This window comes from Cyprinodon variegatus, unplaced genomic scaffold (genome assembly GCF_000732505.1).
Source record: "Cyprinodon variegatus isolate N-32 unplaced genomic scaffold, C_variegatus-1.0 Scaffold27, whole genome shotgun sequence".
NCBI lineage: Eukaryota > Metazoa > Chordata > Actinopteri > Cyprinodontiformes > Cyprinodontidae > Cyprinodon > Cyprinodon variegatus.
In genome coordinates this window covers 1370612-1393820 of record NW_015150480.1, presented here as the reverse complement: position 1 = coordinate 1393820, position 23209 = coordinate 1370612, and the positions used below count along the sequence as shown (strand labels likewise).

The 23209-nt window shown below is 38.9% G+C and overlaps 2 protein-coding genes across 3 annotated transcripts in view; both read left to right on the top strand.

The window, feature by feature from the left end:
- scaf8 (SR-related CTD-associated factor 8) overlaps positions 1 to 12345 on the top strand; it is a 35940-nt gene extending 23595 nt beyond the window's left edge. For both annotated transcript variants that reach the window (XM_015396627.1, XM_015396635.1), the window contains 17 exons: positions 567 to 728; positions 1400 to 1556; positions 1641 to 1768; positions 1960 to 2133; positions 2210 to 2286; positions 2399 to 2510; positions 3994 to 4125; positions 4268 to 4377; positions 4962 to 5155; positions 5242 to 5342; positions 6531 to 6644; positions 6833 to 6989; positions 7504 to 7634; positions 7759 to 7900; positions 7984 to 8031; positions 8144 to 8344; positions 9114 to 12345. In XM_015396627.1, coding sequence (XP_015252113.1) covers positions 567 to 728; positions 1400 to 1556; positions 1641 to 1768; positions 1960 to 2133; positions 2210 to 2286; positions 2399 to 2510; positions 3994 to 4125; positions 4268 to 4377; positions 4962 to 5155; positions 5242 to 5342; positions 6531 to 6644; positions 6833 to 6989; positions 7504 to 7634; positions 7759 to 7900; positions 7984 to 8031; positions 8144 to 8344; positions 9114 to 10879 — 3906 coding nt within the window. In that variant the 3' untranslated portion in view covers positions 10880 to 12345. The remainder of the gene's footprint in view (positions 1 to 566; positions 729 to 1399; positions 1557 to 1640; positions 1769 to 1959; positions 2134 to 2209; positions 2287 to 2398; positions 2511 to 3993; positions 4126 to 4267; positions 4378 to 4961; positions 5156 to 5241; positions 5343 to 6530; positions 6645 to 6832; positions 6990 to 7503; positions 7635 to 7758; positions 7901 to 7983; positions 8032 to 8143; positions 8345 to 9113) is intronic.
- The window catches only part of tiam2 (T-cell lymphoma invasion and metastasis 2), a 137696-nt gene continuing 125349 nt past the window's right edge, over positions 10863 to 23209 (top strand). The window contains exon 1 of the mRNA XM_015396600.1: positions 10863 to 10893. The gene's annotated coding sequence lies outside the window, so the exon portion shown is untranslated. The remainder of the gene's footprint in view (positions 10894 to 23209) is intronic.

The window sequence follows — 23209 nt, the reverse complement described above, 5'->3', positions numbered from 1 at the left end:
GTCAGAACCCTGTAAGCCATTTTTGCTATTGATTCAGCCTAACAAAATTTGCATGGAGCACCCAAAGCTTCACAAAAACATAGAGAGAGCTTACTTTTTTAGAAGTCCACTGGTGAATGGTTACTTAAATTTTTAGATTAAAGAAAATCAGATTTTGTCTCGTTTTTTTGGTCATCAAATATCATCAAATATTTACTAAAATATTTACTAAAAAATTAATTATAATTTTATTTTAAAGGTATGGGTGTCAAAACAAGCACTGTTTGCAACCTAAACACAAATAAACTACTCCTTAAAGTATAACTAAAAACACTTTTATGGCAAACATTTGTTTATCTTCACATTTTTAAACAGCACTCATTTTTATTTATTATTGTAAATCAAAGTTATTAAAAGACAAAATGGATCAAAAGAGCCACTAACCGTCTGTAGATGAGTTAAACATTAGAGTTTGGCTCTGGTGTGTATCTGTGTTCTATGTTTTCCTTTAACTCTCAGCAAAGAGAATGAATAACATATTTGATTGTCCTCTTATTGAAATATTAAGTTTGTATTTTTCCCTACAGTGCAAACCAGAGTACAAGGTCCCTGGGCTTTATGTCATCGACTCCATTGTCAGACAGTCCCGCCACCAGTTTGGGACAGAGAAAGATGTTTTTGCCCCACGCTTCAGCAAGAACATCATTACAACGTTCCAGCACCTTTATCGCTGCCCCCCAGATGACAAGGTCAGTAGGTTTTAAATTATGTTTCTGCTCCGGAGCTCTAATGCTCTTCCATTTCTCAGGTTAGTAATAATGGGACTAGACTTCCTGTTTAAAAAAAAATTAAGAAAATAAAATATTTCTGTCTATTTGAATTATTCAGGCATCTTACATTTAATCCAATAAATTTATTTCATTGCAGAAGTGAGCATTTTTTAAATCCAAAATGCTATTAGTGGAATATGATTACATTAGAAAAAAAGTAGTATATTAACTTGGCCTAAAATTTAATGATTGGCTAGAAGAAATGTTCTACATCAGCTTTGAGGATCATCTGGAAAAAGCAGAAAAAGTTTTACCACGTCTTCAAAGGAATATTAGCATTTTCCTCTCCTCTATTTTCCAAAATATCCTCTCTATCAATTTGTTGATGTGTTGTCCTCCTTGGTTGGAACTTAAGCTACATGGACGAGATTCTAATGTTCAGCAGCCATTTTTCATGAAATGTGAATAATCAGGAGTAAAACTTTCCACCTCAAGAGCAAAAACAAATTTGCAGGTATGTTAGGAGCTTCCGCGTGCTCAGTTGATTCCAAGTGGGGATAAAATGTAACACAATAACATATAATAATATAATACTGCACCTAAGTTGTTTTGTCACATTTGATCATGTAATCTGCTTTTTGTGTTTTCAGAGCAAGATAGTGCGCGTTCTGAATCTGTGGCAGAAAAATGCGGTGTTTAAGAGCGACATCGTCCAGCCTCTGCTGGACATGGCTGCAGGGATTCCTCCTCCCAGTGCTACTCCTGTCCTGCCCAGCAGTGCTGCACCGATCAATAACACTACACCCGGTTAGTGAGGCTACACACAAATAGAGTGAAACAGACATCAGATAACTTTTGACACCGAGATTTCCGCTTCTGTTGTCCATTCAGGAACCCCAGCTACACCCGCCACTCCAGCAAATATAGTCCAGGGTCTGCCTGACTGGGCCTCCCAGATCACAAACACTGATACTGTCGCTGCTGTTGCACAAATACTGCAGAGTCCCCAGGGACAACAGGTAGGTGGATTTAGTCTACCTGCTTTCAGTAAAGTAGGGTTCCTGTAAAGGTCTGGAATTTGACTTAAGTAATTATCTGATTGGGATAAAAGTGGTAAAATACACAGAAAAAAAAACATCCATCATAGATATTTCTAATGCTAGATAATATGTTTCGATGTGTGACACTGTTGTGTTTTAATCTGCTGCAGCTTCAGCAGCTGGTCCAGAGTCTGCAGATGCAGCAGCAGAAGCCCCAGCCATCACTGCTGCAGGCCTTGGATGCTGGCCTGGTGGTACAATTACAAGCTCTAACAGCTCAGCTAACTGCTGCCACAGCCAACAGCCTCAACCCCCTTGAGCAAAGGGTCTCCTCTTTTAATAAGGTAACACTGCGCACATTGACTGTCTGTTCTTAAGCTTTGCCAGTTATATTAATGGGACTCATTCATTTTGTTGCAGAAACTGTTGGGTTCTTTTGACTTTGGAAACAATTCAGAACGCAGTGAGGAATCTAAAAAGGACTCATCTTCTCAGCTGTAAGTTCAGAATGATTAATTATTCTGTTTTTCTGTAGCTGAAAAGGTGTTGCAAATTTTTTTTAGTTGCATGTTTAGTCTCTGTTATAAATCAGCTGCTAAACATTTCCAGGCCCATGGTTTCTGAATCCATGAACAGCTCACTCTTCCATCAACTGGCTGAACAACTCCAACAACAAAACCTGGAGCAGTTTCAGAAGCAGCTGCTGGAGCATCAACAGAAGGTGAGAAACCACCCTTCTCTTGAAATCTAGGAATTTAACGAATCAAAAGAAATATTTAAAAGTTGATTTATTTTTGTGAAGTTCTTTAACCAAAAGGTAAGCTCTCCTACACGAATTGTACACAGTGATATATTTTTATTTTTTATTTTTAAATTCTTTCTTATGGCAAATAAAACCCCTAATTTGTTTTATAATTATTCAAATATTACGTAAAGCAGTTATACAGATATATGTGAAGGTGTTCGATTTCAAAGGGAAGATGGCCGACTTTATAGCTGTCAATCATTAACAACCTCCTGAAGAGGGTACGCTACAGAACTCTACTGCTGGAGAAAGCTGCAGGCTGTTCACATTGGTTCAAACACAGAAAGTTAAGTGTAAGGAGAAACTGCTCAAAAATTTGCAGTTGATCATGAAGCAAAACCTTTTGAAAAACATTTAAATTTGTCTGATGGAGGGGCTGCAGGTGGCACAGTGGTTAGCGTGCCGTGCACGACCCATCTTAGGAGGCCTTAGTCCTCGACACGGCAGATCTTGGTTCGAATCCGACCTGTTGTCCTTTGCCACGTCTCTCCCCCTCTCTCATACCCCCTTTCCTTTCAGCCTACTGTCAGAAAAAAAACGCGCCACTAGTGCCGTAAAACAAAACAAAAAATAAAATAAATACATTTGTTTGATAGAGCGAAATAAATGGCTGCATCAGTTACAGCAAGTTCTCTCTTTCTTGATCATGTTTTAAGACAAAAGAAAAACTAAAATCTTTTAAAGATGAAACTCTTTTTCACATCACTTTATTTAAGCTTCACCTTTTCAGTCTATTTAGACACTGCGTTTACATCTTGAAGCTTTTATCTCTCCGGCTCTTTTTCATGTAAAGGGATCATTCAGTACTAAATCTTTAAATAACACTTCATAACTTATATGTATTAAATAACCATGAGACAGGAGAACAGATTTTGATATAAATTGTAATCTTACTCAGATCAGAGAAGTTGCTTAGAGCTACAGAAAGCAGATGCTCACCTCTGGGCTCACTTCTCGGGAAGTGGTCCCGATTAATAGTAAAAGAGTCATTTTATACAATTCTCTTCTGCCACATCATCACATTTTACACCCACTTCCTTACATCATACACGTTAGCAGATGAGTAGACATCCATGGCTCCTGCCTTATAAAAATATTACAAGAACACCGCTCTCATTCCATATTTCCTTCGTACAGAATGAAGATTATAACTGTATATCCGAACAGAGGAACTTTCTTAATTAGATTAACTATTGGGGAAAACATCGGTTTTGACACGCAAAAGGCAGCCAATATTAATGTGGAATAAACTCACACATCACTGATAAATATCCTAACCATTAACATTCTGTCGTTCTAATTTCAGGCTCACATGTAAAAAACGATTTAGCAGAGAAATTGTTCATTTCTGTTCTAACTGTTCAAGTTTTAAAAATACTAATGCTGTTTTTTCCTCCAGGCCATGAGCATAGAGGGGCAGGAATCCATGTATGGGCAGGAGAACTCTGTGGCGACGGCTCAGACCAGCGCTCAGCAACACCTTCCTGAGCCAGAGAATAAGATGGACGACTCCATGGACAACCAACAGCAGGTATTTGCTGGAGTGGCAACATTTGATCTATTCCTTTTTTCTACTTTGTGTTGTAATTTAACCAGTTAAAAAGACATATTTTTTGTTTATGCCAGATAATTAATATACTACTTTAATTTTAAATATTGATCAATTTTCTAAGGATATGGATCTAGATGATGGTCCTGAGGGAATGGAGGAGGAGCTGTTTGAAGCAGACGAGAAGAAGACCTTAAGCACACGTTCCAGAACACGGTCTAGGTCACGCTCCAGGTCAGTCGCCTCTGTTTGCTTTGAAACTACTACTTTTTCAGTTACTTAGTTACTGACAGTAATAATACACAAGCTGCTGAAAGAATAACTTCCAGCAATTATTAAGACAAAGCTCTGCAAAAAATGTGAACATTTTCTAGATAAAAACAGATCAAATTAAAATAGATAGTAGATTAAAAAAAAGGTTTAGAGTTTATTGTCAGGGTTATTGCATAGGAGTGGAAAATAACTGCAAATTATTGATAATGAGGGTCAATGGTGTGGACTTTTAGCAATAGAGTATGTGTGTGTATAAACATATGTGTGTACTGTATATATACATTTAAATAATACATTTTCTAATTTTTCTTTGTTCATTAGTTTATTTTTTTATATATGTATATAAAAAAGAATTGATGGACATTTTTAAAAGCTAATGAGGAGCTGAACACATCTTATAGACCAAGAGAGGAACGGCCCTTCAGGGTTGTGAAAATGTCTAAAGTTATTTAAAGCTTCTTAAATGTGTCTTTAATGCCTCTGTAAATTGTTAATTTAACATTGGAGAAATAATTTTCTAATACTTTTTTTCCTGCTTCTCCTAGATCTCCCAAACGTAGGAGATCCAGGTCCCGCTCCGGCTCCCGGAAACGTAAACATCGCAAGCGCTCACGCTCCCGATCCAGAGATCGAAAGAGGAAGTCATCTCGGTCTTACTCCAGTGAAAGACGCGCCCGGGAACGAGAGAAGGAACGGCAGAAGAAAGGGTTACCACCCATACGGTCCAAGACTCTTAGTGGTAAGTATGAGCATCTATAGGTTGTTTCTCAGTTCTGTGGTTATCTTTTTCATACAGGCTGATGTTTTTAATTTTTTTGTGCGTAGTGTGCAGCACGACGTTGTGGGTGGGACAGGTGGATAAAAAGGCCACACAGCAAGATCTCACCAATCTGTTTGAAGAGTTTGGCCAAATTGAGTCCATCAATGTAAGTAGACCTCTTTTCTAGCCTGATAAACCAGACAAAATGTGAGATTAAATGTGTAATTTAGTCTGGCCCCGATGAATGAGACATCGGAAGATTGTTGATGAGAACAACCCGTTGTTTTTCAAACTATGTCTGTGCCTATTAGCCAACGCTTTGACCAATGAACGCAACTGACTGACATAGTAAGAGCGACAGAAAGCTGGTGGGGGAGTGTAAACAAACAGCCTGTTGATAAAATGGCAAATATGTCCTTCTTAAAAACGAATGAGCGTAGAGCCTCTTCCTGCTCCTGTTTTAACGGAAACCCCAAGTCTTAATTTCTTCCAAAACTGATTCCAAAGCTGAGTCAAACGAGAACTGTTCAATAGTGGTTGCGCAGCTTTGTTGTTCCACCCTCAAAACCCCGCCCACTTTGCATCCACACATTTAAAACACATCTCTGCGTTGTGATTGGCCCGCCAGTTCTAGGGCCTGGGGTATTGATCGAGGCTAGACCAAACTCGCAGGCAAAAATTATTTTGGCCGCTGTCCGGTAGGGCTAGTTTACTAGGCAGCCTCTTTTCCATTATTATTGGGTCATTATTTCAGTCTGTTCTTTCAGGCCCAAAATGTACCTAGTAAAATAAATTCCAATGTGTTCACACTATTGTTTTATGCTTAAACATATGAATATTTTTTTCCACTAATTACACAAGTCGTATTAGCACGACTTTTCACCTATTTATAGAGTTTCTTTAGGATCTGTGAAAATCAGTTAAACTATATAAAATTTGTGTTTTAAAGTCTTCCTTTTTATTAAATTACATCTGCTTAGTTATAATTAATGCAGGACTCTGTATCTCTGCTTCTGTCTCCTTGAACCCCAGGCGGCCTCGGCAGATGGCCGCTCACACTGAGCCTGGTTCTGCTCGAGGTTGTTTTCTGTTAAAAGGGAGTTTTTCCTCTCCACTGTCACTAAAAGCATGCTTAGTGTGAGGGATTGCCTTCGAATCAATGAGTTGATGCAATCAGCTGGTTTTCCTTACATAGAAAAAGTGGAATCAATTTGACTCTATGATCTGGTTGAATTGTAAAGTGCCTTCAGGTGACATCTGTTGTGAATTACACTATCAAAATAAACTGAATTGAATTGACACGTCTATCATTCAAAGTTGAAGTTACAGTGCGTGTGACATATTGTGTCTTCAGATGATCCCTCCACGCGGATGCGCCTACATCTGTATGGTTCACAGACAGGATGCGTACCGCGCCCTTCAGAAACTCAGCACTGGCTCCTTCAAGATCGGCTCCAAGATCATCAAGGTTCCATTTGGTTTATAATTTGATTTGATGTGTACTCAATATCTTTAATGTTTTTCTAATCTAATCTCACCATTGACCTCCTGTGATGAGAGTATACATTTCTATGCAGCTGCGTCTCTTCATGCTGAAAGAAAATTGTTTGCCAAAGGTTGTATTGACCTTTTTTTTTTTGCGTCCTTGTCCTTCAGATTGCGTGGGCTCTGAACAAAGGTGTAAAGCAAGAGTACAAGCAGTTTTGGGATGCAGACTTGGGCGTCACCTACATACCATGGGAGAAGGTCAAGCTGGATGACCTTGATGACTTTCCTGAAGGGGGAATAATTGATCAAGAAACTGTCAATGATGGTAAAAAACACCTTCTTAAGCGACACTAAGATTTTTAATTTAAAAGCAGCATCAGGCCAATACACTTTAATGAGCATAGCGACCCTGGAAACTGTTTTTCAAAACACATTAACCTCATTTGCGTGTTTCAAAAAAAGAAAATTAAACAATCAACTGGACTTTGTTTCCAAGTTTGAAAACGTTTTGCTTCCCATCCAGGAAGCTTTTTCAATTCAAAGTGTCAGGAATAGCGCTGAGTTCCAGGTTTTATACAGTAACCAATCAAAACCTTGTTTTTGTTTTGAAAACATGCAAATTGACACCGGCAAAGGGGTCCACCCCTTTGGAATGGGGGTCGTTTGGCTTCTTTGTTAGCCTGCAGTGCCCCATACCCGTCTAAGTTGCACATGTGCATTAGAAAAACATTGCAAAAAAAAATGTGAAGCCAGAAATCTAAGCAGTGTTTCTGGGTCACTCTGAGGGAGACGGTTGTGAAACTTGTCTGTTGAGTCATTTGTTTTTGTTTGTTTTCCAGAGTGGGAATCCACCAAGACTTCTGAACTATCCAAGGAAGGAACAAGTCAGGTGGTTAGCAGTGAAACCACAGTGGTATCTAATCCCCAAACCGAGACCTACAACCAGCAGGTTACTATGATGCCTGTACAGGTAATAAAAGTTGTTTTATCCTATTTTCTCTTTCTTCCAAACATACTAGTAGTTTTGTGTGTCAAATGTGTTTACCATGTAATCTAGCTCTTCTGTTGACTATAAAATCTAATCTTTTATTTAGCTACCAGTGGCCCAAGCAGTTCCTGGTGCCATGGGTTTGGTGCCTCCTACGTTTCCGGTAACGATGAGCATACCTCCTCCAGGCTACGGACCACCGCCACCATTTTTAAGACCCAGCTTCAATGCCTCTCATCCCCCACCAGGTAACTATCCAAAGCTAAAACGTATAATTTTACTTGCATTCTTCCAGAAAGACGCACTAACAGTTTTATTTTCCTTGCTATAGGGTATTTGCAGGCTCCACATACAGCGGGGATGGCCTCTGTTACTACATGTGAGTCGTTTGCTCCGAGTTTAGCTTACTTTCTTTCTTTTCCATCTAAAATGACTCATAGGGTTCTTTTCCATTTTGAAATAATTATTTTGTTATTGTTGATAATATATAGCTCTAGTGCAGCCTTCTGTGGCCTCCAACCAGGATGGTGTGATGCCTCCAACTAGCACCATCCCTGGCAGCTTCCTGCCCTCAGGAATACCAGGAAGTGGTGTTTTTAATCCTGTGGGAGTCCAAACTCAGCAGGCCAACAGTGAGAAAATTCCCCCGCCTGCAGAGGGAATGGACGCGGCAGCAGAGCTCACACTACAAGGTGAGATAATAGCAAGGTGTAGTCAGATAATAGAAACAATATATTCTAATTTTTGTAGAAATTGTTATGATTTGTATTTTTCTTTAATATATTGTAGTAGAAACGCCCATATCAGAGGCTATGTTCACACCGCAGCCTGAAATCCGATTTTTTTTTTTTGCCCACATGCGACCTGTATCTGACCTTTTTATGACAGTATAAACAACACAGATCAGATTCTTTTTCCAGTGTGACCCAGGCCACTTGGCTCTGTGGTCCTGGATCCAATACGAATCTAATATTTTCGAATGTGACGTGTCTGAACAGCCGGGTCGCATTCATCCCACCTGAACGCCATTAGTAGCCGACAAAGGCCACTATTCTGCGTCTTGCTACACAGAAGCGGCAAGAATAACAACAACCATGGTGGATGATGATGCAGGGAGCAGTATTTATGTTTAACCATATAGAAAATATTGTGTTTTTAAGGTTGGGAAAGATTGCTAGATACTCTCCGGCAAAACCATCCATGTTTACTTCCGTAAACACATACAAGTTGCATATATTTGGAAATGTGAACAGCAATGCAAAAAAATAGTATTACACAAACAAAATCTGAATTGAGCATTAAGGCCTGCAGTGTGAACCTAGCCAGAGATCAGAATCTGCAGATGTTTAATTCATTTTGATCAGCGTTTGGCAGGCTACATGCTAAACAATTAGGCTTGATTAAACAGCGCATGTGATCCTCAGAAGTTATAACAATTCTTTTTCTTATCTTTGTTGCCAGGCATGCAGAACGCGGTCCGCAGTGGAATGGGTCTCCTTGGAATGCATCCCTCAGCTTCACTACCCCATCCACTGCATCAAACAGGTCTGAGTGCACCAAGGATGCCGGGCTTGTTGCCCATGGATGTACGACCCAACCTCCTTCAGCCTGGGGCTGCCGCCCGTTTCCCGCTCCTCATGCAGCAGGGCCCTCCTCAGCAGCCCACTGGCCTCCTTGATAACTCCCTTCATCCCCGTCCCAGGCCCCCCTTCCCTCAGATGGACCCGTTTAACAGAGCCCCCAACCTCTCCAATGAAAATGTCTCCAAAACTGAAGATGAGTCCTCCTCTGGTGCTGATGAGGGCAAAGATCAAGACTACCGCTTCCCTCCTATGGAAAAGCCCAGCACAGGCCTTCTGCCTACCCCTCCGCCAGAGCATAGGGAGCCACTTGGAGGAGGTGGGGGGGCTCCAGGAGGAGGGAGACCTCCATTACTCCAAACCCCCGGAGCTCAACCTCAAAGATCCAGCTTAGCGGGCCGTTTGCAGGCGCTGGCAGGATTTACTCCTGATAACCGCTGGAACCAAAGCAAAGGGGACTTTGACGAGCGAGATGGCATGCGTGGAGGACCACAGCCCCCAGGTGGTCCGAAACGCTTTCAGGATGAGCGCCCCCCACCCGGGCAGAACTTCCCTAACCGCTTCGATAACCGTCCGACGGGTCCAAACAGTGGTCCAGTTGGGGGCCCCCAACCCTGGAACCGCGGAGGCGGACCCAAACCTCCTTTCAATAGTGAAAATCATAAAGATCTAGATGACCGAAGACGTCCGTGGGAAAGACAGAGAGACAGGGATGAACGAGATTTCGACTTCAGGAGAGACATGAACGGTAATCGCCACAACCGCGAGAGAGAGCGGGAAAGGGAGCGGGATAGAGAGCGGGAACGAGGCCGAGAAGCCCCCAGGGAGTCCGAACGTGACAGAGACCATGACAAGGAGAAAGAACGTGGAGGCTGGACGCCTCTTCTGCCGCTACCTGCACCACTTCTTCCTACTCCTCCTCTGAATCCCAATAGGGTGCTTAACCAAGGGAAACCTCTTGCTCCTCTTAAATTAAACCCCCAGTTTCCAGCAGTTTTCCAGCCATCTCCTTTGCCCCAAGGTCAGAACAAACCTCCTCTTCTGAGGAGTCCGCCGACCCCCCAGGTTCAGATCAGGTCTCCTCCTCCGTCACAGAACCTGCCGCCTGATTCTGAGACCCACGGGGAAGCTCCTGCTGAAACACCTCAGGCAAAGTCGCCCCCTTCTGCCTGCTCACACCAACAGTCACCTGACAGCAAGACTGCAAACACATTACCAGAACCCCCTGCTCAGTCAGAAACCCCCCCACCAATGCAGTCACCACCTGAGTCCGTCGCCCAGGTGACCACAGAGACCGCTGCATCCCCAGACACTAAGAAGCAACACGACGACTCACCTGTGGGCTTCTCACAGGCTGACGACGAGCCACGAGAGGATAAGGAGGAGGGGCCAGAAAGGGTCCCCACACCTGAGCCCCAGTGGGCGAATGGACCAGATCAGGACAGTGTCAATGTGACTGAGCCCACCCCAGAGGCCTCCCCAGAGCCCAGGTCCACCCCAGGCTCTGCCCAGCCTGAAAGTGAAACGGAGCCACGGCATGAGCGCCTGTCGTCTCCTAAGGACCCAAACAATGAACAGAGTGAGCCCCAGGAGGACGCTCCGAGTCAGCCAGTGGTAGACACTGTCACAGACACTGAGGGGACATAATCATCACTCAGTAGGTAAAAGATCATTTTGTAAAGTTGTCTCTTCTTCTCTGTACTCATGTCAGCAAACTACCACCACAGCACGGGACATGACGAATATTGACTCACACCAGTTGTTGTCTGATAAGCAACAACACAAGATTTTATCTCTGACAAATACCAGTGCACTTATATAGACGGCTTATCAGGTGATTTATGGCTAGATTATTGTTTTTGGTTTTTTGTATTTTATTTCCTTCTTCAGTTGTAAAACCATGCCACACTTTTAATGGTAAGTTTTATCGAATTGTCTGCCAAAATGTTTCACAATTGTATTTTGGAAATTTAGCTTCCTATGGAAGACAGTGGGACGTCCTGGTTGTTCAACAATTCATTTACTGCAGAATATGAGATACTTGAAAACAGCAGCTGTGTCACTACCCGATCCGTAGAACTGATCCGTACTGGGAAGAACTGATCCATACCAGAAGAACTGATCTGCACGATCGCCTCATTTGCTCATGTGCAAACAGATATCCACCCAGGTCGCCATAAATAATGTCATTATGGTACTAAAAGTATTTATTTTTATCCTTCAATCAATAAATAATGCTACACTGCATTTCTAAAGAATTATCTGGCGACTTTAATGAGAGAATTTGATGCTTTTTGAATTTTAGTTAAACTGCTTGTCTGACAGCATCATGGTACAGGCTCCGAGCAGTTCAGCAAAATATGATTAAACCGCATTTATCTGCATTTAGTTGTGTCCTTCTTAAGATTGCGCACTATATACCATAAGGTTAACATGAAATGACAACACAGAACTCAAAAAGACAAGATTTATGTTTAAATCCTTTAACATATTATAGCTTAGTACGCTTACTACTTTTAAGGAGGAAAAAAAATGTAATTTAGGTATTATTTTATACTTAAATCAAGGTGACCTAAAAGTCACACTGGAAAATCGATCTAGAAATGGTGTTAAAATTCGAATTAAGCGTATTTTGCCTTAAGTTGAGTTGGTAAAAAAGATGGTTTGCCAATGGAATGAGTATTTTTACTCTTAATTAGATAATATGCACTTGAAACAAGACAATGCAATTGTGTTTTCTTATTTTAAGTGTAAATTGTCTTGTTCCATTGGCAAAATGTCTCTTTTACCTCCTCAGTTCAAGAGCAAATGCACTTATTTTGAGAAAAAATGACTTATCTAGATTTCTATTTTTTTCCAGTGTGGTTGTGCAAATAGGTTGATGTCACAGATCATGCTTCCGGTTCGGATCAGTTCTTCTGATATGGATCAGTTCTTTCGATATGGATCAGTTCTTCCGGTACGGATCGGATAGTGACAGGCTGCTCAACCAATCTGTCTCCTCTGTTAAATGCTGAGAAGTTCTACAAATTAATGCTTTTATCCTGTTGATGAAGACTTCCTGCCTACATAAAATCACAGCCTAACAGCTGCTTTTAATTTTTTTCTTTGAATTAAAAAAAAAAATTGTTTTATCTCCTAAATTTGACAACGGTGTGTAATTTGTTTCTAATGATCCAGTCACAAGAGAAATACTAGTTGGGAGGAAAAGAAAATAAACAGAGCCATGTTCAGATGTTGGGGTGCATATTGTTTTAGTTTGAAATAAACCTGCTTTTTCTGTTTGAAAACACGTGCTTTAGGACTGTTTCTGAACCAGGACCGGTGGAAGAATATGACTGCTTTGCTTTTCAGACTCGTACACACTGTGTGCTGTGACTTCAGTCGATTTGATGAACTCAAGTTGCTGCTATACCATCCATCCACAGAGCGCTTTGTTGGATGCAACCGTGGGACTTTTAGAGTTTAGCTTCTGATGACTTCAGCCTATATGTTTGCCTAAGCTTTTGCTGGGTGACTGTTGATGATGGCTTTGTGCCTTTTTGAATGGATTTGTCATTCCTGATGCGACCCGACGCCTCTGTGTGATGTACACCGGTCTGTGTGCGCAGCTCTGTTTCAGAGGGCTCTCTGAAAAGAACGCCCACCAGCACAGACCTGACTTACCTGCCGATTGAATGCTAGCTGCACAGACTGTACAGCACTCACCTGTGCATGCAGGCCTCCTGTAGCCATCTTTAACCCTCCTGTCTCTCTATCGTTTCATACTTGTAGTGCTTTTCTGTTGAAACATACTACCAGAAATCTATAGTCTGCTGTTCCTCTCAGACGAAATGTCTACTACAGGAGTTGTGATGTTAAATAAAAATTGAAGGTGCATCAGATTTGTTAATCCTGTTATTGTCATATCTTCCAGTTAAAGCGGATCAGATGAACCATTTCACGAACAACACCCAGTGTTTAGCATCAAGCAATAAAAACTAAACTTCAAAGGAAACTTAGATCTAGTATAGTTTATGTATTTAGGTACATACTGTAAAAATTCCTAAGCCTCTTAAATCTTCTTTTTAAATATATCAAAGGTTTTAAAAATGTATGGATTGTGGTTGTCAGATTAATTTACTCACTTCTAACTTAAAAAATTAAGATGGGGGAAAAAATGAAATTAAGAAACAGATTAGGCGTGGGCATGATATAAGGTTTTAAATCTGGTTAATGAGTGCAGACACATGCTGGTGTCCTGCTTGTTTCAGTTGAATTAATGTTTGAAATACCACCTAGGTAGGTCATCAAGTTCTACAGATAGATCTCAAACATACAGGACAGTGACTCTAGAGGCAAAGGAGAACATAGTGATGCCCCTCCCTTACCTGTTGCTGATGGAAGACTACAAAACATCTCTCTCTCAAGTAAGGCAAATTAGGCTGTTAACCAATAGGTGAAAACATAAAAGTTCATAGTGTGAAACTTGATGGAGGATCAGGAACGTTCTACTATTCAGTTATTGACATCAAAGTTTACAAAAACAGTTAAAGGTTTTAAATGACTGAAGATCTCAATTGTATCATTCTTATGGTTTAAAGACCTTCTAAGTGAAGTACCAAGGAGGATTTAGCTAAATGATTCCTTCTTTGTAGCAGAATTGCTCCACGATAGCTTATCTTCAATTTCATCACACTAAACAGTTTCTCTTTCTAATTACATCCTTAAAAGTCAAATCAAAGTCCGGGTTTTCTTTACATATCAATTGTGTATCTAGGTGTAAAAAAATTTTTTTGCTTAGTCAAAACTTTTATAAAATAAAGTTCCATCACAGGTCCCAAAATACTCAACAGAATAATTGTTTAGTAAAATCATGTTCAACCTTTATTAATCCATGTCTTGTCGATTATGAAAACAAGCTGATTTAAGCTAGTTAACGTATGGGGAAAAGAGGGAAAAATAACCTTGAACAAATGAAATGGAGATTTAGCTTCATGTTTAATTATTTCTGCACCATATAGACCAGAGAAGCCAAGTTTTGTTCTCAAACTTCCATTTTTAATAAAACGTTCAAATTTCTGCAAAGTCAAGAAATGTATTACATTTGAAAACTTAAATCTGCGAGAATCCCAAGTTTTGCTCACTCCTATGGATTTCTGTTGCTCACAAGAAGAAAAAAAAAACAGCTCCCAATTACTGTTTTTAAGGTTATCTTTTACTACAGTTTACAATAAAGGATCAGGGACTGATTACAATTCCAAAGCTAAGAATTTTCAGCACTAATATTTAATGAGAAATTAAAAAAAAAGAAAGAAAAAAAGCAAATATTCTGATGATATTTACTAAAAACATTGGTAAATAAGCAAGGTGTTTATCCTTTTCTCGATTCTTCCAGTTGTCAATCTCTAAATGAATACCTTACTGAAGAAACATTGGTAAATCATTAGTATTTGAAATGCTGATTTTAAAGACTGCCAACACTGTTTTTCCTCACTCCATGTGTGTCCATAACAGAATAAAAAAACTTGATCTATATTTTAGAAACTGCAATGTACAAACATATTTTAAATGTTCATATTAATGGCATTGAAGCCCATGTATTTTAGTCTTAAAGAAATACTGAGAGAATCTCACACTGACACCTGTCTAATCCCTAACAAGAAAATCAACAAAAAAGGTGAAATAATCTGAAACTATTACAAGTTTTAATGTTCATAAATCCACACCCAAAAAAATGTATTTAAAAAAATTCATGGTGTATGATAAATAATCCTTGCTGATTTATTCCAGATTAAAGCGATTCAATCCTTCCATACATTTTTCCTTTGATCGGTAAAAAAGACCAGGCACTTGATCTTCATAGTATTATTAAACATTTCCTTCCCAGTAGGAGTCACTGGATCAAACTTGTAAACAGCCGAGAGGCACGAGCATCTTAACAGCTACCCCTCAAGACGATAAGCTCCTGTTGCAGATGTGCAGAAGCAGAAAAAATACACATTTATCTCATCCTTACAGAGGGAAAAAAAAAAAAAAAAAAATATATATATATATATATATATATATATATGTAAAAGTAGAAACTTGAAATTTGAACATGTTTAAATTAAGACATTAAATTAAGAAATTTCCTAAGAATTCAGAATATTCACAACCAAGTCCTACTGCAAGATCTGCATGATGTAAAGTATGTTAATAACATGCATCAAAGCACTTCTACCCAAATTTAAAATTGAAATATATACACAATTTATTGAATCATAAAAAGGAAATATTTACTAAAACATAAACAAAAATAATGAAACAACATTTTTGGTGTGAGATTTAGTGTAAATACCAGATGGCCTTGTTTTTACAGAAGGCTAAACCATTGAAATCTACCTACTGATGCCTACAGAGACATTATATTGAATAAAATAGACTAAAAGAGTAGTGTTTCTAAAAGTTGAGGAAAAATAGGTATTTATTGAAAGTAGTTTACTTATGAAAAGATAGACTAAAGATTGGCTTGTTTAAAAACATTTAAAGCAGAAATTAGACTTCAGTCTTGCTCTAAATTCCTGTTTTGACTTTTAAAGCATTTAATGAGGTCACATAAGGACTGAAAGAATATTCAATGATCACTAAACACATTACATTTTACTCCAAACAACAAAGGTGTTGGTATTTTTCTGTTTAAGCAACTAGAGCATCTAATCAGCAGTCAACCATTTAAAATGTGTTCATTACTAGGAAGATTAAACATAGACCTTAAAGTAGTTTGTATATTTCATAAAAATCCAGCTGGTGCTTAGCTCTGCAAGCTAAAAGGGGAAACAAGGGAGTTTGGTTAGAGTAGATGTTGGCTCCTTCCTTCCAGCGGCTACAGATGGGAGAGAGAGAAGGGCTTTGTCAGCAAACTTGGACCGGTTACTTTGTGCACAAAATAAAAATTCATGTCTACTGTCTACACTAACCATAAAGATGTCTCCTGCCCCACAAATTATTTGTATTAAAATCAATATAAGATGAGCTGCATCATGTTTTCTCCTAAATTTCACTCTAAAAAGCACAAAACCAAACAGAAAACTGATCTATTTAATTTATCTAATCTGGACAAAGCCTCTATAAAACAAAGTAGGGGTGAAGATCAGCAGAAATAATCAGTTGTGGTCTTTGATTATGATTTGATTCATAAATCTGTTTTCCAAAATCAGGAAGATTGTCTCCTGACCCACCCTCTGAGTTTGACTGAGACTTTAAAATGTATTTACCTAAAAACACACACATGCAGGAAGCTGGCGCTGTGCTAAAATACATTTTATCTGACATTAGAAGAACAACGATAATCATATTTTTCCTGACTAGAAGATAAAGTGATATAAAGAGGTTTTATATAATTCAGTTTAGAGGATTAGGGTCAACTTCAGTTGCTCCTCACTTAAATCTTCAGTCTGATTCTCATTTTTTATTGTCATTGATTCTCATTATTACACATAATAGTCTGTCAAGACTGCTTTCCATATCAGGTATGATTTTTAACCCCCTAGCACTGGATCAACTCATCAAAAAGAAGCAGTGTCTCTAGATCCAGTAAAGACAACTCAATGAAGTTCAAACTGATGATTAATCATTAAATGGAGTATAGAGACTCTAAAAAAGGCCTTTAGTTGACAGAGCGACCCACTTAGAGCAGCATTTATACCAAGATTGTAAAAAATATATAAACATTTAGCATTTAAGATAAAAGAAAACAAAAATGCGACATTCAATATGCTCTATCCAGAACTCCTCTAGTGGAAAAGTTTTTGTTTCACCTGGTTTAATAAAAGAAAAAAATCTTCTTTAAAGAATCTTTGGCTATATAATTATTAATCGATTCATCAAAAAAATAAACAGATTTATCGATTAGCAAAATAATGGTTAGTTGAGCACTAGTTGTTGGTGCCAGATGCTGGTCTGCACTCATTCTAAACTGTTATTTTCTTGTGCACCCCGTCTTTGCAGAGAATGGTCCTAGAAAAAGAGAAATATCCAGTGAGCAGCAGTTTGGTGGATGGAAATTCCTGGATGATGTGAAGGCGGGAGGATTGGGTTTTGATGACAGATAAGGGAACAGATGTTCAAACAACCATGCATTGCAACAAAGGAGTGTGGGACAGTACCATCTATGAGGGTACAGCATATTGAACCTTGAACCAGATGGGCTTTAACAGCAGAATAAACCATCAGTGCCAATCCTTTGAGCTAAAGATAGGAAACTGAAGCTAGAGTTGGCCAGTTTGAAATGCCAGTCCCAGTTTGGAAAAGGTTTTCCTGATCCAATGAGTCAGATGTTGGGGTTAGAATAAGGCGCAAGCATCAACAAACAAGGAATCAATCCTACCTTGTATTATTTTCTCTTTACCCCCTTATGGCTTGTTAGTCAAATTCAAGCCGTTGTTCTCACTGGAAAAAATCGAAATCTAGATAAGTCATTTTTTTCTTAAAATAAGTGGATTTTTGACAATTTACATTTAAAATAAGAAAAAAAAAAACACTTGCATTGTCTTCTTTTAAGGGCTTATTGTCTAATTATCGTATTTTAAGAGTAAAAATACTCATTCCATTGGCAGATCATCTTATTTACCTACTCAAATTAAAGGCAAATACACTTAATTGAAATGTTGACTTAATTCTAGATCGTTTTTGTAGTGCTGTCAGATCAGCATACCAGACGTCAGATTTGTGTTTATCCCTTTAGTATTGTATGAAAAATACACTTTAAACTACCTCGACGGGCGTGTATCACTTTAGTCATGTACAAAAAAAAAACAATTTAAGGTCAGATCGCCATACGCTTCAAAAAAGTTAGTTATTAAATAGTTTGTTTGTACAGAACTAAAGGGATACACACCCGTTGAGGTAGTTTAAAGCGTATTTTTCAAACAAAACTAAAGGGATAATTGGGTGTTGAATATGGGTATCCTGGTCTGACCAGGTATGCTCATCTGCCAGAACACCGTATTCGAATGCTGCATCCTAATGTTTAATGTCCCCAACATCCAGCTCGATATTGCACCATGTCTTACAGGTCACATTGTGTTTTGGTTTATGCCTTTCCCACCAGATCTCAGTTTTCCAGAGTACTTTTAGGATATTTCAAATTAGCACATCTAAATGCCCCTCTAAATGTACCATGCTATCATGTAAATATGTCCAAAATTTCTGAGGAAGGTTTGTGACTCCATCAAAACTGGATCTGATCTGTTAGTACTACTTAAAAAAAAAAAAGTGGTTGGTGAGTCTAAATCCGGGGTAGGTAGTGTCGTTCCCCTAGTGCCACTGCCCTGCAGCTTTTTTGATGCATTCCTGCTCCAACACACCTGAAACAAAAGGTCAGATTACCCCCTTGGCTTAGCAGAAGCCTGGCAGTTACCCATGTATTTGTTTCAAGTCTGTTGAATGAAGGATGCATGCAAAAGCTGCAGGACAGTGGCATTTGAGAACTGATATTACCTACCTCTGGTCTAAATGTTAGAAAAATCCATTGCAAAATAGAAAAGCCAACCTAAGACTGACCCACCACTACATCAGAAGTATCAACGTGTTTTTAATCTGTAGGTCAGTTGTGGAAAGGGTCAATTAGAGGGATTGCTGAGAAATGAATAAATGAATCATAAAATGTTCCAGTCCTTCATTAGCTCAACTTTAAGTTGTGATTTATTGTGGAGGAGACCATTTTTCTGTAATTAGCTCTATTACAAAGTCCTGCTGTTATGATACCTCCACTGTCAGTACCGTGTCTCGCCATATGAGGTCAGTGTGGTACTATAGCGCCTTCCTGCATAATAAGAGTGCTGTCTGGACTTAAAATCTGCAGTGCTCACCTCTCTCACCTTCTATATCTCTCCTCCTCCTCTGCTAACATAACACATACCTTTGCAGCACATCTGTTGAAACAACATGTTTAGCGTCAAAGCAAAGAAAGTAAAATAGAGGCACATTTGCTCTGCAGTCAACATGCATGAATGTATTCATCAGCTCCTTTTTCTACAGCCCTTTTGGATCAATATCAGTGGGGCGTGATAAATGAATCGAGGTTCTTTAGTTTAAGATTTGGTTCATTTATGCAGGTTTTCACTTGCTGCATTCCTTATTGATTCGGCCTCCCAAAGCCACCTGAATAAAACCATCTCCTGTCTGCTAGGCCCGGATACTCAGACGATGAAAGTCTATGCCAAATGGATAGAAACAGAGGGTCGGTGACCATGAACACATATTCATGTATTAAGACAGAGATGAAGCAAAAGAAAAAAGCCAGGCCGTCCATCTTCTGTCCCCCTAGTTATGCAGGAAAGGAATCCCATATCTCAGCTCACACTCTGCCTCCACAGTAATTACTCAACACTATGGGAGTGTGAGTAACTTTTCTCCTTGCTGGCCGGCACTCCGTTATCAGGCCCAGCAGACTCTCCCAGACGGGGCCAGGTCCAAATGTGCCTGGTCAAACTCCAGACGTAGGGTCATAACGATTCCAGCATGGAGCTGCAAATTGATTGAGAGGGTAACGGCAGGTCGCGTTTGTTGTCCCATGGAAACAGAGGTTGGCTGGGAATTCTGGGACAGGTTGGAGGAGTGTGTTGTTCCAAACACTCAGTGAAATACTTTGAAAATCCAAGTTTCAAGCCAGTAGTGTTATTGGAATCCAGGATAAGACCTTATTACCTTTGTAACATTAAAAAAACATGGATAATTTGATGGCAGAAATGAAAGTCAATGTAATAACAAGAAACGGCAACTCACCAGAATATATTAAGAAAAATAACAAAAGTGCCTCTATAAGAAATTCATGAAAAAAAAACTCTGAAAGTGAAAGAAACACATTTTTTTTGGTACAATATAACATTAGATGCATTAGTGCTGATACTGGCACTTACATTTTTTAGGTTATAAACCTAAATACAATTGTTAACAAGGCTTATTAACTTTTTAACTTTTCAATTAGTTTTTTACCTTATTTTTTTTTTAACTTAATTTCCAGTAGGTAATATATCATTCAAGGGCTCATCTAATTGGTCAAATGCCAAAATAAGATGTACAGCCATGTAGGAGGATCTCTGCTGAATGGCTGGATATAGATCTTGTGCTTCTAGACCTCAATGAGTGACGGGGGGACTCATTTGTAAGGGTGATAAAAAAAACGCTAACTTGCTCTATAAAGGGTTTTAAACACAAGTCCTCAGGACTTACACTAAGCAGCATTTATTACCTGCATGTAGCAAAAACAGATTTTTGCAAATTAATAAACATATCCTACTCTTTAAATAGAAAAAAAAAAAACATGATGGTATGTTTTGCTTGGATACAATCTGAGACAGAAGACACTGATTGAAGTGATTCCTGTTCAGTTCTTCAGCTGTTTACTACATAAAATCTTCACTATTCTTTATTTTTATATATTATATTATATATTTTTATATCCAATATTTGTAGTTCAGACTAAACTCCATCCTATTATCTTGAGTTGTATCAGTCATGACAGCAATATATATATATATAAAAAAATACTGCTTTTACAAGCATTTTTGTTCTGCAGAGGTTTAATCAAATGACTCTAGTTACCTTCTAATCAACTTCAGCTGAACTTTAGATCAACTGGTGAGAAACGTTCAAAGTAAACTACAACATGCACAGTGTTTTTAGAGACTCTAAATCTAGACGTTTTACTGCAGAGTAAGGCTGCCAGAAGCTTCCATTTACAGCACCTTGCTAATTATTCATACTCTTAAAACACTTCTTCACAACAGCGGGACATTTCTAAACTATATCAATACAAAGTTGCACAAAACCACTAACTTAAAATATTATTTATTCTTTTGGAGTTATCTTTTCTTTTAAAAAGTCATTAGGATGGTATGGATATTGATTTAATACCTAATTCTAGTCTAAAAGTTGAATTTTTTTTAAAGGAACTTTAGTAAACAATCAAGAAGATCAGTGGAGACAGCAGATGTGCCATGGCTAAAGTTGTGAATAGATGCATGGTAACTAAATATGATCCAAACTTTGAACAGTTTTTAACAACAGAGGATTGTGCAGTGGCTTTCCAAAGATTTAGTCGGGCTCTCCATAAATCTAGCCTCTATGTAAAGGTGCAGACCATTATAGTTAGTTTTTTTAAAGCTGCTAGAAGGCCTGTTTGTACACAAGTAACAGGGAAAAAGGTGTGGTCTAATGAGACCAAAATTCAACTTTTTGGCCTATAGCTGATGGTTATGCATTGTGAAAAATAACTAATAATACTTTTTTTTTTTCAAAGGCGCCTTTCTGGACACTCCAGGTCACCGTACAAAAGATAAAAACACAATAGCATAGACAAAGATAAAACACAGAATAAAACCATTTAAAAATACAAAGGCTGGGAAATTAATATTAAAGGTGTAAAGATTCTACATTTTGTTATATACACTGATTCTTAAAAAAAAGTGGAAAATACCTGCTTCACAAATGTTTTGTGGCCATCAAAATGTTTCACTGTTATTCTATGGGTCAAAGAGTAAAGCAAAGCATAGTAAAAGCATTTGGCACATTTGGAGAGGTTTGGAGACGCTGGTGACACCAAAAGTTGAAAACCCCACAGCTCTGGAACTGTTGTAGTTAGAGGTCTGAAATTGTCAATTTGTTGTTGACCTGATGTAGAACAAATGTAATACAATGAGACCTCAAGAATGTCTTTATTACTGCACTTAAAAAAAGACCTATCATTTCCGAGAATTAAAAAAACAACTTTGAGTCCTGTTTGTAACTGATGCAACTTGGTCTGTGTTCTACTCATCCAATTTTAATTTATATATTCAGAAACTAGATGGTGTTAGCTTTCAAATAATCTATTGCACATGCAATTTGGGCTTACAGCAAGTAAGCTGCAAAGGGAGCCAGTGGAGGTGTCAAAGACCCGGGGTGATGTGGTGGATAGAGGGAGCAATAATAATGTGGGCAGCTGAGTTCTGGACCAGTTGGAGTAATTTCTGAGGATGGCCAAAGAGGAGAGAGTTTCAAAAGTCCAGTCAGGACGAGACAAGGCTGTGGACCAGGATGGCAGCATTGTGAGGAGTAAGGGAGGGATGGAGGCGGTGGATGCTTCCTAAGTGGAAGAAGGCAGACTGGGTAATGTTATTGATATAGGATTGAAAGGATAGGTTGCTATGAAGGATGACACCCAGACTTTTAACCTGGGGGGGCAGTGAGATGGAGGAGTTGTCAATAATAAGTGGGAAGCTGTTGGTTTTGGAAAGAGTTAATTTAGTTCCAATAAGGAGAACTTCGGTTTTACTACTATTTAATTGAAGAAAGTTGGTGAACCAGGCTTTTATTTCAAAGATGCAACCTGTGAGGGAGGCGGGTGGGAAGAGAAGACGATGGTTTTGTGGTGAGGTAGAGCTGGGTGTCATCAACTGTCCAAATACACCACATGCTAAAATATTATAATGGTATTTAGCTCTGCAGAGGCTTTTATTTAGCAGGTACACGTAAGCTGGTTGAAGCTCACAGGAAGATGTCAGGTTGGGTGGAAGTTGGTTGAGGATCCAACTGCAGAGACAGAAAGAGGCAGAGATGAGTCTTTGTTGATTTAATGCAGATTCAAGGCAACAGAAGCAAAAGTCCAAAAAAACAGATAACGTGAGGGGAATTCTTGCAGATTTATCTGATGTGGTAGAAACAGAAGAATGAATCCAATAAACAACAGGCAGGGAAATCAGGAATCAAAACAGAGAGAACATTCAATAGGAATGAAGTGATGAAGATAAACCAGCACTGATGAACTGCAGAGGAGGATTATATGGAAGACTGAACCAAGAGTGGAGTAATGAGTTAATTGGGAGCAGGTGTGAACAGAAGCAACTAGAAAGGAGCTAAGGGGAAAAGCAAACAACAGTGCAACACAGAGAAACCAGGGAAAACAGGGTTCAACTGTAACTAGAAAATAACTTCAATAAAGCTAAAGGGGAATTAAAACTAATGGCTACAAAATAA